The sequence below is a fragment of the Palaemon carinicauda genome, chromosome 5, assembly GCF_036898095.1.
Source record: "Palaemon carinicauda isolate YSFRI2023 chromosome 5, ASM3689809v2, whole genome shotgun sequence".
NCBI lineage: Eukaryota > Metazoa > Arthropoda > Malacostraca > Decapoda > Palaemonidae > Palaemon > Palaemon carinicauda.
The window spans coordinates 180,111,075-180,124,043 of NC_090729.1; the positions used below are offsets into that span (position 1 = coordinate 180,111,075).

Consider the following 12,969-nt stretch of genomic DNA (forward strand, 5'->3'; position numbering starts at 1 on the left):
TCTGGTGCAAATAAAAATGAAACTATAAAACAGGTATTAAGTAAAGGTCTTGAACAGTGGACAAATATATTTCCTAAACAAATCAGACCTGAGTTAGAGACAGAGGGATTAACTTTAATCCCCATTAATCCTTAAGAGTTAAATTATAAACAAATACAAAGACACCTTTGCTTAAGGAAAAGGAACCAATGCATGTCGTCTGTCTCAGATCTTTAATACCGTGACGTCACTAACTTCAATAAGCCATGGAGGATGAATTATGGACCTATCGGTTTACCATAGTATACCAGCGATCTATGTAGAGAGAAAACGAAAACTCCAATTCTTTGAAAAAAAAATGGGTATCAGGGGTAGCTAAACTACATTATACACCAGTTGGCCAAGAGAAAATATAAAGAGAAAGAGTAAAGAAAACACTTCACAAACTTCTTGTAAGAAAAATTAAGATGATAAAATTTGGCAAGGGTATAACAGCATATTCGTATTTGCTGAGCAACGAAAACAAAAATGAAAAACTTCCAATAGGTGGGGAGGAGAGGCTCCTCACCCACACTCATTAACTGTCGTTAACCTCGTTAACAAATTCGGTAAATTTGTGTGTCACTTTCGAAGAGCGTAACTTTTTCTATTAGAAAAAGTAGTTTTTTTCCTATGTTACATTGCCCTGTAATACACTACAATGAAACCACAAATTCAACGTCTCTTCCAACTTCCATATTCGTTGGAAAATATTCCTTATTTTAAAGAATAAAAAATGTTAACTAGTAGAAACAAATGAGACGCATCAACCTAATTGTGAGAAAAGGTCCTAGTATGGGCCATAGGTTTTGTACTGTACGTAACAAAAGGATGTCATAATGTAAAAATTCATATCATTAGTCTATCACCAACTCGCTCCTCCTGCATACCCTGAGTCTCTTAATAACAGCAGTGGATTGTGAGAAACAAAGTAAACAATACATCTAACAACAGAATGAAAAATTAAAACTTAATCTTGTATTCAACTGAGTGTACAATTAGCGTGTTGTATCTTAACTCGGAATTGGTTAAATAAAATTACACTACCTACGTTTCCGATTTCAAAATGATAAAATGTTTGCAAGCAAAATATATTTATATTAACATGAATTTTAAGAAATAAACTTTCTATAGCTAGTGTTGATTAATGTATTATTCACCCCTCGTGCATTGGTCTTCTCAAAAGTAAATGGGAATGCAAAGTAATTTTCTTAAGTCACCAAGATGTATAACCCAACACAAATAAATCTATTCTATCTCAAACACCTTTAATTTTAGATTTTTTTTTTCATATTTTCAATTTACTCCCGATAGATTACATATGAGACAAAAAGAAAAATGAATAAAAGGGTATTTTTTTTCTTAATTTTCTAAGGGGAAAAGTGATTGATTGATTTATGAAATTTTTAACCAGAAGCCACAAGGCCATTCTGCGCATATATATCAGTATAAATATAAATAAAAAAAATATATAGTAAATAATGAAATTAAATTAAATCTATAAAAGATTAAAATTTAAAACCACAACAAAAGCATAGAACTATAACTCAAAAATATCAATATCTTTCAAAACTGTATAACTTGCTCCACTAGAGCACTTTCGATCGATTCAAAGTGTTGAATTTCAGCCCATTGACGGACAAGACTGTTTCATCTCCCCAAGTTTAGCTATTATCTCGAACATATTTCACAAAATGGTACAAAATTTCATCTTAAAATTGTGACCAAAACATGTTTTCCTTTAGAAATGGCGCAAGTATAACCAAGTAATAAACGAGTGCAAGATTTTTTGTAATATAAGTAAAGTTTCTGGTCCCATATTACAGCAGATCGATCTGCCTAGGAAATCAGGGTTGGCAGGTTGGCGGTTTTTCAGGCCAAAAAAATCTCAAATTTGGCCTTTAGTAATATCATGAAAAAGGTGGGCTATAATACTATATTTTTGGCTTTTTTTTTTAATAATTGGGTTGGCCTTTTAAACCAGCGATTGATTCAAATTTGACCTTTTCTCATTTAAAAAAATGGCAATCCTGCTAGGAATTCCGACTGGTAAGGGAAATGGCCTTTATGAGGGGTTTACTTACTTGTTTTGGGTTTAAATCCAACCCTCCGCTTTAGTCGAGTGAACTACTTCTCGGGCGGGTCCATATTAATCATCTAACGAAACATTTTCATTATAACTTATACAATTCTTTGATTGTAGCATCTTCCAAATCATATGATCTTGTGAAAAGTAATGTCTTTAGTTTCTTCTTAAATTCAATTGCTCCCTTTAGGTCCTTCATTTCAGTTGGCAGTTTATTATAATGTCTAACAGTTCGTCGAACCCGGTTGTTAAACCTGCTTGTCAAACTGTTCGAAGAGGTGAGTCATCCATAAATGCATAAGGTTTGTGAACAATGAAGACCCGCCTACAGAAGTCGGGCGAGAACAGACTTGACTTTACTTTACCTTTAGGGGTTTATTTCTCGCCCTCCAACACACACTGAATGTTCAGGCGGGCCATGGTGTGAAAATAATTTCTTTCCAGTTAATATTTTGCTCTGTATCTTTTCAGTTATTCGCTAGCATTTGTATTCAGGCTTAATAGTTTTCAGATCACTATTATAACACTTTCCAAAGAGATAAGTCTTCAGGTTTTTCTTGAAAGGTGCCACATTTTTGCTATTCTTGATATTAAGTGAAAGGTCGTTGAAGAGTCTCGGTGCAGCATAACAAAAAGTTCTTCCTCCCATTGCATGATTCAAACTAATTTCGAATAGTCTATATGGGTCGTCAGCATGTCTAACTCTTACAGCAGCGATAGTCGCTTGAGGGTGGGGGTCCTGGGGGACCAAGCAACTACCCCGTTCACACGTTCGAACATCACTTCAAACCAGGGTTGCCAGGTTTTCCAAATGAGAAAAGTACAACGTCTGATCAACTGCAGCTTTAAAAGGTCAACCTAATAGTAGAAAAAGGCCGAAAATATAGCATTTAAGGCTAATCAATTTCAAAAAGGCCAAATTTAGGTATAGCACGAAAAAAGACCAAATTTTGATTTTTTTTCTTGGCCTGAAAAAGGCCAATCTGGCAACCCTGCTTCAAACACTTACTTGTTGAACGGCGTTCGACGAACCATTCGACCATGTAAACCCGCCTTTAGGTTAGGTGGGTTTGTTAGATTTTATGGTTTTTTTTACACATCTCGAAAGTGTTGAATGCTCACGTTATGCCCTATTTTCGCACACCCTAAGTCCCAGGTGCCTACCTGTAACCTACGGGAAGGGGGAGGGGGGTCCCTAACGGTAGAACGGCTTAATTGCAGTGGAAATGAATGGCAAATTCGTTGGAAAGCACACTATAGACTGAAGGAAAACACTGTTTTACATATTAGAAATGTTGTTCTATCATTTTATCCCCCTATGGCTTTAAAAATTGAATCACTTGAAGGTCTCAACATAATTCATCCCTGAAAGTGTTCCTGGGTATAATTGTGGTCAGGAAGTTGTTCACAGAAATAGGCGAAAGCGTAACCCCTTCCTAAATTCGTTGGCGCATGTAAAAATAATAAATGTATAAAATATAGTTTATTCTTTAGGCCACCTTTCTTTGGCATTGGATACTTTTTTTTTTTTTTTGGAAACAAGTGGCCCGTTTTCTACCTACTGCAAATGTAAATTTTTCAACTAGACTTTTATGATAATGACAGGTTAGATCATATTATTAACAGCTAAACTACATCCCTAGTTGGAAATGCAAGATGCTATAAGCCCAAGTGGTTCCAACAGGGTAAAATACCCCGATGATTAAAGGAAATAATCGATCTGAGAAATAATGAATTGAAATAAAATATTTAAAAACAATAACATCCAAAACGAATTTCATAAATTGACTACAAAAATTTACACAATATTAAGGTAAGCGGCGAATGGACACATACCTGTATAACGTTGAAACGTAAATATACACATTACAAAACGTTTTCCATTATTATTAAATGAGGCACTAAAATAAAGTAAACTAAGAGAGATTATGACACACGTGTCAACTTCACGACCACTTGAATTATTCTGAACGACGATCCTTGTTTACTAGGCAGTCGTCACTTTGTTAGTGGCTATCGTCAACCTATGCTCTACTTCTTCTTCTATTTTAGTACTGTAGGAGATCTGACTCTATATGTCCTACTGGGTATCCTACCGATGCTGTTTCATAACATTAATGTTCATTATATCGGATGATAAACGATTAGTTAATGAGATGGTGGAAGACCAAATAAGAGCCCCAAAAGATTTTTCATAATTCTGACCATCCTTTACAGTCAGATCTTCCTGGACAGTACCACTCTGTTCGTAATACTAGATATGCAGTTACTTCTAATAGTCAGGATTTCTCAATAATACACTAATTTAGAGGTTTTATTCCAGCTTCGACAAGTTGTGGAATGAATCCCAATCGAGTAGTTGATTCGGCAACACTTTAAAAGTTCAAACTTGCAAGAAAACTATGTTGAAGAAGCTGACAAGTCTTTTTATAGTTTATATTACAACGATTCGTTTTAATGTCGTTAGTTCTTACAATATATTAGTTTAATTACTCATTACTTCTTATATATTTTTTTTACTTCCTCTCCTAACCGAGCTATTTTCCCCTGTTGGAACCTTGGGCTTATAGGATTCTGATTTTCCAAGTAGGGTTGTTGTTTAGCTAGTAGTAATAATAATGAGGAATGCTTGGGCAAAAGTCTTTTAGAAATATGCAAATATATATATATATATATATATATATATATATATATATATATATATATATATATATATATATATATATATATATATATAAAGATGGAGACAGTAAGAAAGTAAAAAATCAAAACCTAAAGAAAAATAAAGTAGCAAATAAAGAAAAAAAAAATAGGAAAGCGGAAATGACCAAGCTGAGGTTTACAAAAAAAAATAAATAAAAAAAAAAAAAAGTAATGGCATTAGAGATTACATAGGTGAACTTAACACCAAGGAATCAGTAATAATGATAAAGACAAAGGTATATATGACAGATTAAAGGGGAAATTATAAAAACGAATGAAAAGATAAACTTTGTGTTGCGCAGTGAAATAAATGATACAACAGAGCTCATACTAATATATATACATTATATATATATATATATATATATATATATATATATATATATATATATATATATATATATATATATATATATATATTATGCCCGAGTGTACCCTCAAGCAAGAGAACTCTACCCCCTGTCTGAATGGTTTGATTTTGGAGTGTCCTGGAAGAGCTGCTTATCATAACTAAAATGTCTTCTATCCTTACTAAGAGGAAAGTAACCACTGAACAATTATTGTGTAAAGGCATCATCTTTTCAGATTTCACACCACCAAATCTGTGTTATGTACACATCATCTCCAACCCATATTTGCTACACGATATTTGTATATACATTATTTTTTTGTAAAGAATTTTCCGGCCTTTCCACCGATGTACTGTATATATCATGCTTTGTTGCTATGCAATCCCTTTGTAAAAATGAAAAAGAAACACAAATCACCAGACATACCTGACCTTTGTGAGTGCGGAGGTCACTACCCCGACCCAGGCACTACTTCGCTGTCCACATGCCTTAGTGTACTTCGAGTCGCGCAAACAATCAACATGTCACTTCTCAGTCGTGTCTCATTCGTACCTTCACAACTAGTGACCTCTTGGATTGGATGGTAACTTTGCAGTTTTAGCTATGCCATTAATGGACTTGATACAGCTACGTTGCCTTCAGAAAGCCTTAAACAAAACCTTACAATGCCTTGGTTAGGCTTTTTGAAAGTTCCTCTCCCGGGTCAACATCAAAACGCCACTGACGCATTCAGGCATTTTTCCCAAGTTGTTTGGCCTTGCCATTTACTGTATGTCTACACGACCACACAGGAACCCGACACCACTAGTGGTCTTACGATGGCGCATATAGCGTTTTGGTGTGTGAGGTAGCACAATGCAGGACAGCGAGATAAACAGATCCTCCAACACTTCAACCAACTCAACGTCTGCGACTGTCGAGACGCAATCTCCATCTAAATCCGTCACCAGGACGCAAGCATCATTCAGTCAGAATGTAAGGCTGCTGCCGTTCTTGCAGCAGAATACGTCCTCCTGCCTCCTGATTTCTGCAGGCGGACATTCTCTACAGACGGGGGACCTAAAGCCAACGTCGTCCTGCCATCCTTACCAGAGGATGTCTTCAACCGTATCTCCCCCGGCTGGAACCATAGTCAGGGCAGGTACTGTACATTATTACAAACTCCAGTACTGTACTGCCTTTCCGTCTCCGTGAGGGCATAGCAAGTCCTCGACCTAATCAACACACCCCTGGGGGAAAACTCGCCAGTGGACAAAAAGTCAACGCAGACGGATGATGGAAGATTAGCTTGTCATGGCAAATCTTTTTACAGCTCCTACCCCAAGATGTAAGGGCCCAACTCGTCCGTGCAGATACTCTGCCCATGGACGATCTGGCACACAAGACCTAGAAACTTCACGAGATCTCCAGACAACCCAGCAACCAACGTGGTAGAGAAAGAACTCAGCGAAGTAGTTTGGACGAGACCATGCATCAGAGGAGACCGCCGCTCTCGTGACACCAAAAGAAGCCCAGCCTGGCCCGATGTTACTATCACCTGCCCACTCACTGCTGGCCCGGGCATACTCACCGTATGCTCACTCACCCTTCATTGATATGCCACCCTTCTGCAAGAGTTCCCTGATGATTTAAAGTCAGAACTTTGCCAGTCGGTTGGGTCACCAGTCAAACACGGCATTTACCACCACATTACCAATACGGGGACCCTCACGCATGCCATGTTTAGCCGACTATTCCCCAGAAACTCTCTGACGCTAAGAACACGTTTGCCGATATGGAGCAGATGGGAATCTTCAAGAAAGCAGCGAGCCTTAGGGCCTCTCCCCTCCACATGGAACCTTGTCACGACGCAGGACCACTACCCCCTGCCAAACGTGCAGGACCTTACCTGTGTCCTCTACAGGGGCTAAAGATCTGCACAAACATGGACCTCCTCAAGTCATACTTTCAGGTCCCTGTCCCCCCGGACGACGTCTCAAACATGGCCATCATCACACCCTTTGGAACATATACTTTCTCCTTCTCCACTTCTGGCGTCAGATATGCAGGGGGCCACCTTCCAGCACGTGGTGGATAGCATCCAGAGACGTGCCGTTCTGCTGCTGTTACATCGACGACATCCTCATTTTCTCCAAGTCCCAGGAGGAACACAGGGACCAAATCCCGGTGGTCCTGAAACGTTTACAGGGGAACGGATTGGTGGTCCCTTTTCAACAAGTGCACATTCGGTGCGGAGAAGGTGGACCTCCAAGGTGGATGCAGCGAGGACCTTCCCAACGCCTACAAGGGTCAAGGCCCTTCAGGAGTTCATCGGCATGGTGAACTACTATCGCAACTTTGTCCTGAACATCACATGCATCATGACTCCCTTGAATGACATTCTGAAGGGGAAGGCCAAGAAGTTGAGATGGGAGACACCCCAGCAGCAGGCATTCGACCAGACGAAGACCGCCTTTGCCGAGGGTGCCACACTGGTCTACCAGGATCCAGAAGCCCCCTCAAATTAACCACCAAAGCCAGTGACATCGCCTGTGAAGCCGTGCTGGAGCAGATCGTGAGTGGATCACCCCAGCCGCTGGCCTTCTTACGCCACAAATTCAAGCTGTCCAAGACCCGCTACAGCACATTCGACCAGGAACTGCAGCCTGTCTAGCATTTCAGGTATCTCCTGGAGGGCACCACTTTCACCATCCTGCCGACCATCAGCCGCTGGTCCACGTTTTTACGAAAGCGAGCGACGCATGGTCAGCAAGACAGCAATAAAACCTGGCATCCATCGCCGAGTTTGGGTGTACCATCCAGTACCTCCTGAGAAGGAAGAGCCCCATGGTCGACACTCTGTCATGGATAGAGATCAACTCCATCCACCTGAAAGTAGATTAAAAAGACCTCGCCTGGGAACAAGCCGCCGATCCAGAAACGTCGGCATACCGCTCGATGCCAACCTCACTAAGGCTGAAAGATGTCCCACTGGCCTAGACGGCATGAAACTCCTCTCCGTTCTCGTCCATAGGTTCCCGTAGCCCGAAGGAAGTTGGTGTTCGACGTCATCCATAGACTCATATCACTCAGAACGAACCACAGCACAGCTGATGACGGAGAAATCCGTTTGGTCGACATCAAGCAGGATAAAAACAAATGGGCCTAAACGTGTATGGCGTGCCAGACCAGCAATATTAGTCTGCACACGGACTCCAACGTCAGGTACTTCCCTCAGCCGAGGCGACGATTCAGACACATCCATGTCGACATCGTGGGTCCTCTCCCGCAGTCCAGAGACGTCAGGTATCTCCTGACAATCATCAATTGCTTGACTAAGTAGCTCAAGGCTATCCCCATGACGGAGGCCATGACCAATGCCTGTGCGGAAGCCCTACCAACAAGCTGGATCAGCTGTTTCGGGGTACCCAACGACATCGAGACCGACCGCAGTCCAGCATTCCTGTCCAAACTGTAGGCCTTCCTGGCCCGCTTAATGGAAACGTCACTCCACAGCACAATAACGTACAACCCTCATGGCGCACTGCAACGAGAAAAATTGGAAGGCACTGCTGCCGTAGGTCCTATGCAGCCTCCGGACCGCTCCCAGAGCAAATGGCGAGGCCTCCCTGATAGAGAAAGTTTACGGCGAAACACTGACTTTACCGGGGGGGAATTTTCCTCTACGGACAAGCTAGACACGCCGATCGCAGGACTCTGTGAGATCGCCGGAAGATTCGCTCCATGCATCAAGACTTTTTCCGACAGGACCAAATACTTGGGCCAAAGTGCCTGGACACCTGAAGCCATATTTTCTTTGCAAACGATGCACACCAACCTCCCTTGATGTGGCCATACCGAGGACCATAACGCATTGTAGAGCGTGCACCCAAGGATCTTGGCCATGGATTTACAGCCAAGAAATTTGGGTCACCGTCGACAGGATAAAGCCCGCATTCTTGGTAGTGGGCAACGCCACGGAAGCCAGAAGCAGCCACCCCACAGTATCCCTTAATAACCCACCCCCAACTTTGTACTACAGGCGTCGCCAATGGACAGTCGAACCCACCGGGGACCCTAAAAGGGGAGGCATCGTGTCGAACAACATGGCAGACGAATCAAAGGCCAATAACACCCCCTGACAACAGGTCTCAAGAACTCAGGGGTAACTTCACCCTCCTTGAATATGCCAAGGTTGACAAGGCTCAAAATTATCAACAACAATTGCAGTATCATAAATAATCCTTGTCTGAGGGGAAGTATTGTAAAGGCATTATTTTTTCGGATTTCGCACCGCCGAATCAGTGTTTTGTACTGTACATATTTCCAACCTGTACTCTCTACGAGATAGTTGTGCATTTCTGCCAATATATATATCATGCTTTGTTTCATATTTGTTGCTTTGCAATCCCTTTGTAAAAATGTAAAAATAACACAAATCGCCAGTCAGACCTGAACTTTGTGAGTGCAGAGGACGTTGCCCTGACCCAAGTACTACTTTGCCGTCTACATACCTTAATGTAATTTGAGTCGCGCAAGCAATAAACATGTCACTTCTCAGATTTCTTTCATTCGTGCCCTCACAAGTGCAGTAGTTAACCCCTTGAGCAAAGGATTGTTTGGTAATTTTATTGTCAGGTGTATGAGAACAGAGGAGAATATAAAAAGAAATAAGTCAGACAATTCGCTGAATATGTAGGCAAAGAAAGAGGGATCCAATGTAGTACTGTCTACCTCTAGCCAGTCAAAGGACCCAATAACTCTCTAGCGGTAGTATCTCAACGGGTGGCTGATACCTTGGCCAGCCTACTACATACGCTATCAGTGGAATAGCAGTCAACCAATGAAGTTTCCCACTATATTAGACAGGCTATGAAAGTTAGAAATCAAAGTATGAAAGCTGTAATGTCTGTGTTGGAGGTAACTAATGACAATGAACTTTCTGCAGATGGCAGCACTTAGCATCTACACATCTAGTAGTATTTCCACAATCATAGTATTGTGGAGAGCAATGAGGAACCTGGAACCTATCAGTAAATGGTGGGTGCAAAGTTGCATTGCAGTTTAGCGATCTGATTCTATTTTTCCAAGGTCACGAAGTTAGAACAACGGAATTTAATAGAATTTTGTTTTTCCTAATATAAGTATGGAAATATATATATTTTCTAGATCCCTTTTTTTTTTCATTATTTTAGTTTCATGTGTGTTCCTGAAGAACTTAAAAACACATGATGTCAGGGTTTTGTTTCATCATTGGGTTTACTCACTGCATTCAGCTAAATAATGCTGGAAATTCTATGTAGCATTTTCTGCAACTTAGGTATGCATTAAAAGTCTAACACTGTACTTTAATTTCAGCACTGAATTTTTTTACGAGTATTGAAATCAGTAATTTTGTTACTAAAAAAATAATTTAGGTACTGTATTGTTTGGTTATGTCAATACTTAACCTTAAATTCTCTTATGATGATTTTGGCTTTTAATAAGATTCCTGAAAATATGATTTGTTTTGTGCATCAGAAAGATAGTAATGAAAAAATTCTTGTTACCTAAACACTTCTTCACGAATAGACCTATCTTAGATTTACTTGAATAGAATTACAGTAGTTTTTACATGAGGACCCTATAGGCTTGTTTACGGCGACATTTATTTAATTCATGACAGTGCATATCAGCGTGGTTGAAACAGGCCTATGTGAACAAGGCTTTAATGGTAAAAAATGCTGTATGTAGACTTAATATCAATCCCAGAGACAATTCAATTCTAAGCAGGGATTATGATACAATTTTATTGCTCAAAAATTAAACTCCTATAAGATCTACTGATGATAATTTTTTTCTTCTGTCATCTATAGCACAGTCTTTGCAATGTAAATTATTTTCAAGGTAACTATATTAACCACAGTATGTTGACAAGAGAAGACACCAGTGAACCAGAAGCAAAAATTATCATCTTGAATCTGTAGAAAAGGGGGTGGGGGGGTTATGTGAGAAGATAAGTTTAGCCAGTGCTGGTAAAACCTAGTCGATCAGTACCACTGACCATCGTACCTACTAACCAATTCTGGATTTGTAGAAAATCTTATTACTGTTATCTTAGCCACTAACCAGACAGCGTCTATTTGGAAAATTCAGCTGGTTTTACCTTATCCACTAACCGGTCGGGTTTTATGTTATTGGTGGTGCCATCGTGACCACATAACCAACCTGATTTTTGTAAGTTGCAGGTATATTCATGGTATAACAAATTACTTTCCAATTACTAACTGACACAAATGCTCTTATTCCTTTTAATATCATCCCTTAGCTATACAATAAACATATATTTTTCATTCAATACAGTATACATTCTCTATTCCTAATGTATTATATATATATATCATTTCTGTAAGCAATTTTCCCTGAGTAACACCTCGATATCAGAACATTTTGAAGTTCTTCATACCAAACTCTCAAAATGATTTTCCATTTCTCTAGATTTATTGTTGCAAGTAATGGGACTCCTTCCGTACTTGTCTACTTTGTCCTGAACGCCTTGTTTTCTTTGCATTTTTGCAACTGCAAGAGCCACTTGGGAGACCTGTAAAATAAAGAGTGCGAATTAAAAATAAATAGTTCAAGAATTTTAATATCAAAGATTTCAGAGACTCGTCAAATTCTTCTCTATAATCAAATGGGTTTTCAAGGTGAATAGAGGGAACTTAATATAGGCCTAGGCATAATGATTGATATTTCTTAAATTTGCATTGCAATGCAGATTTCATTTTAGGATAATTCACACTTTCCATAAAGTACTGTATATGAAAGACAGCAAAATCAGTTGTCCTGGAATTAAAGTAATGAAAAGAAAGAACTGCCAGTTATGATCCAAGATATATCTTAATGTCCTGTGAAAAGAAAACAGGCACCTTCCATTATTTTAATGTTCATATGTTGAAGCCACTACAGGTACCCTTAGATACATTCTCTTCCACTAAAAGAAATGTATGTCATTTACTTACAAGCTGCTTCTAGGTTAAAAAACTCATCAAAAGAATATAAAAGCTCAATAGTTTCATATCTCATTTCATCTTATTTCTCTTGTTTTGACAAATTATCCTTCAAATGCACTTCATAATACAGCCAACCTAATTTTGTTACTGGTAGGCTACATTTATTTAAATGTGCCATTGTTTCCGTTTTTATGATATCGTTGGTTAGTCACTTTGAATTTGAATCCTTATCAGACTGAATTGTAACATATCGCTTGAGCCACTAAGGCTACATTATCAAAGTCTTTTAAATTGACAATTCAATTCTAACTTTAATGTGGAATAGTCATGCACATGAATCATTCATAATACCCTATATTGAATGTAGGGTAGTTTGTCAGTAACATTTTTTATAAATATTGCTATAGCCTATACTTCTTGAGACAAAAGCCGTAGACTCAATGCATTCTAAAAGATGTCAATGCAGTTAAACTAAAGGATGTTACCTGCACAAATGACTGTGGCCTTGATCCATTTCTTGACGTATCCCCCAGCTGTTCGGGCCTCGTAACTATCTTCTCAACTGAGGAGCAGTGTTGCGAAGAAGGAAATTTCGTTGGAATACGTTGAGACGAATCACTTGCAAGATTTGACAAAGACTTTGGTCTACTTTTCTTCTGAACACACGAGATAGGTTGGGGAACAAATATCTCCTCAGATGATTTGATTGAACCACTTGAAAAAATGGCTGCTGCATTTCCATCAGATTCTTGAGTTGTCTTCTATGGTAAAATATAAGGCTGAGAATCAGTTAAGTATATACTTTTTAAAATTTAAGGTAATGAATGATGACAAGTGATTG

At 39.2% G+C, this 12,969-nt stretch overlaps 1 protein-coding gene across 4 annotated transcripts in view; it reads right to left on the reverse strand.

The window, feature by feature from the left end:
- Positions 1–10,788: 10,788 nt before the first annotated feature.
- LOC137641657 (uncharacterized) overlaps positions 10,789–12,969 on the reverse strand; it is an 83,002-nt gene continuing 80,821 nt past the window's right edge. For 2 of the 4 annotated variants that reach the window (XM_068374414.1, XM_068374413.1), the window contains exons 11-12: positions 12,614–12,889; positions 10,790–11,716 (exon numbers count right to left, since the gene is read on the reverse strand). In XM_068374414.1, coding sequence (XP_068230515.1) covers positions 11,576–11,716; positions 12,614–12,889 — 417 coding nt within the window. In that variant the 3' untranslated portion in view covers positions 10,790–11,575. Of the gene's footprint in view, positions 11,717–12,613; positions 12,890–12,969 lie in introns of all 4 variants that reach the window. The other 2 variants (XM_068374412.1, XM_068374411.1) reach the window with 2 other exon arrangements.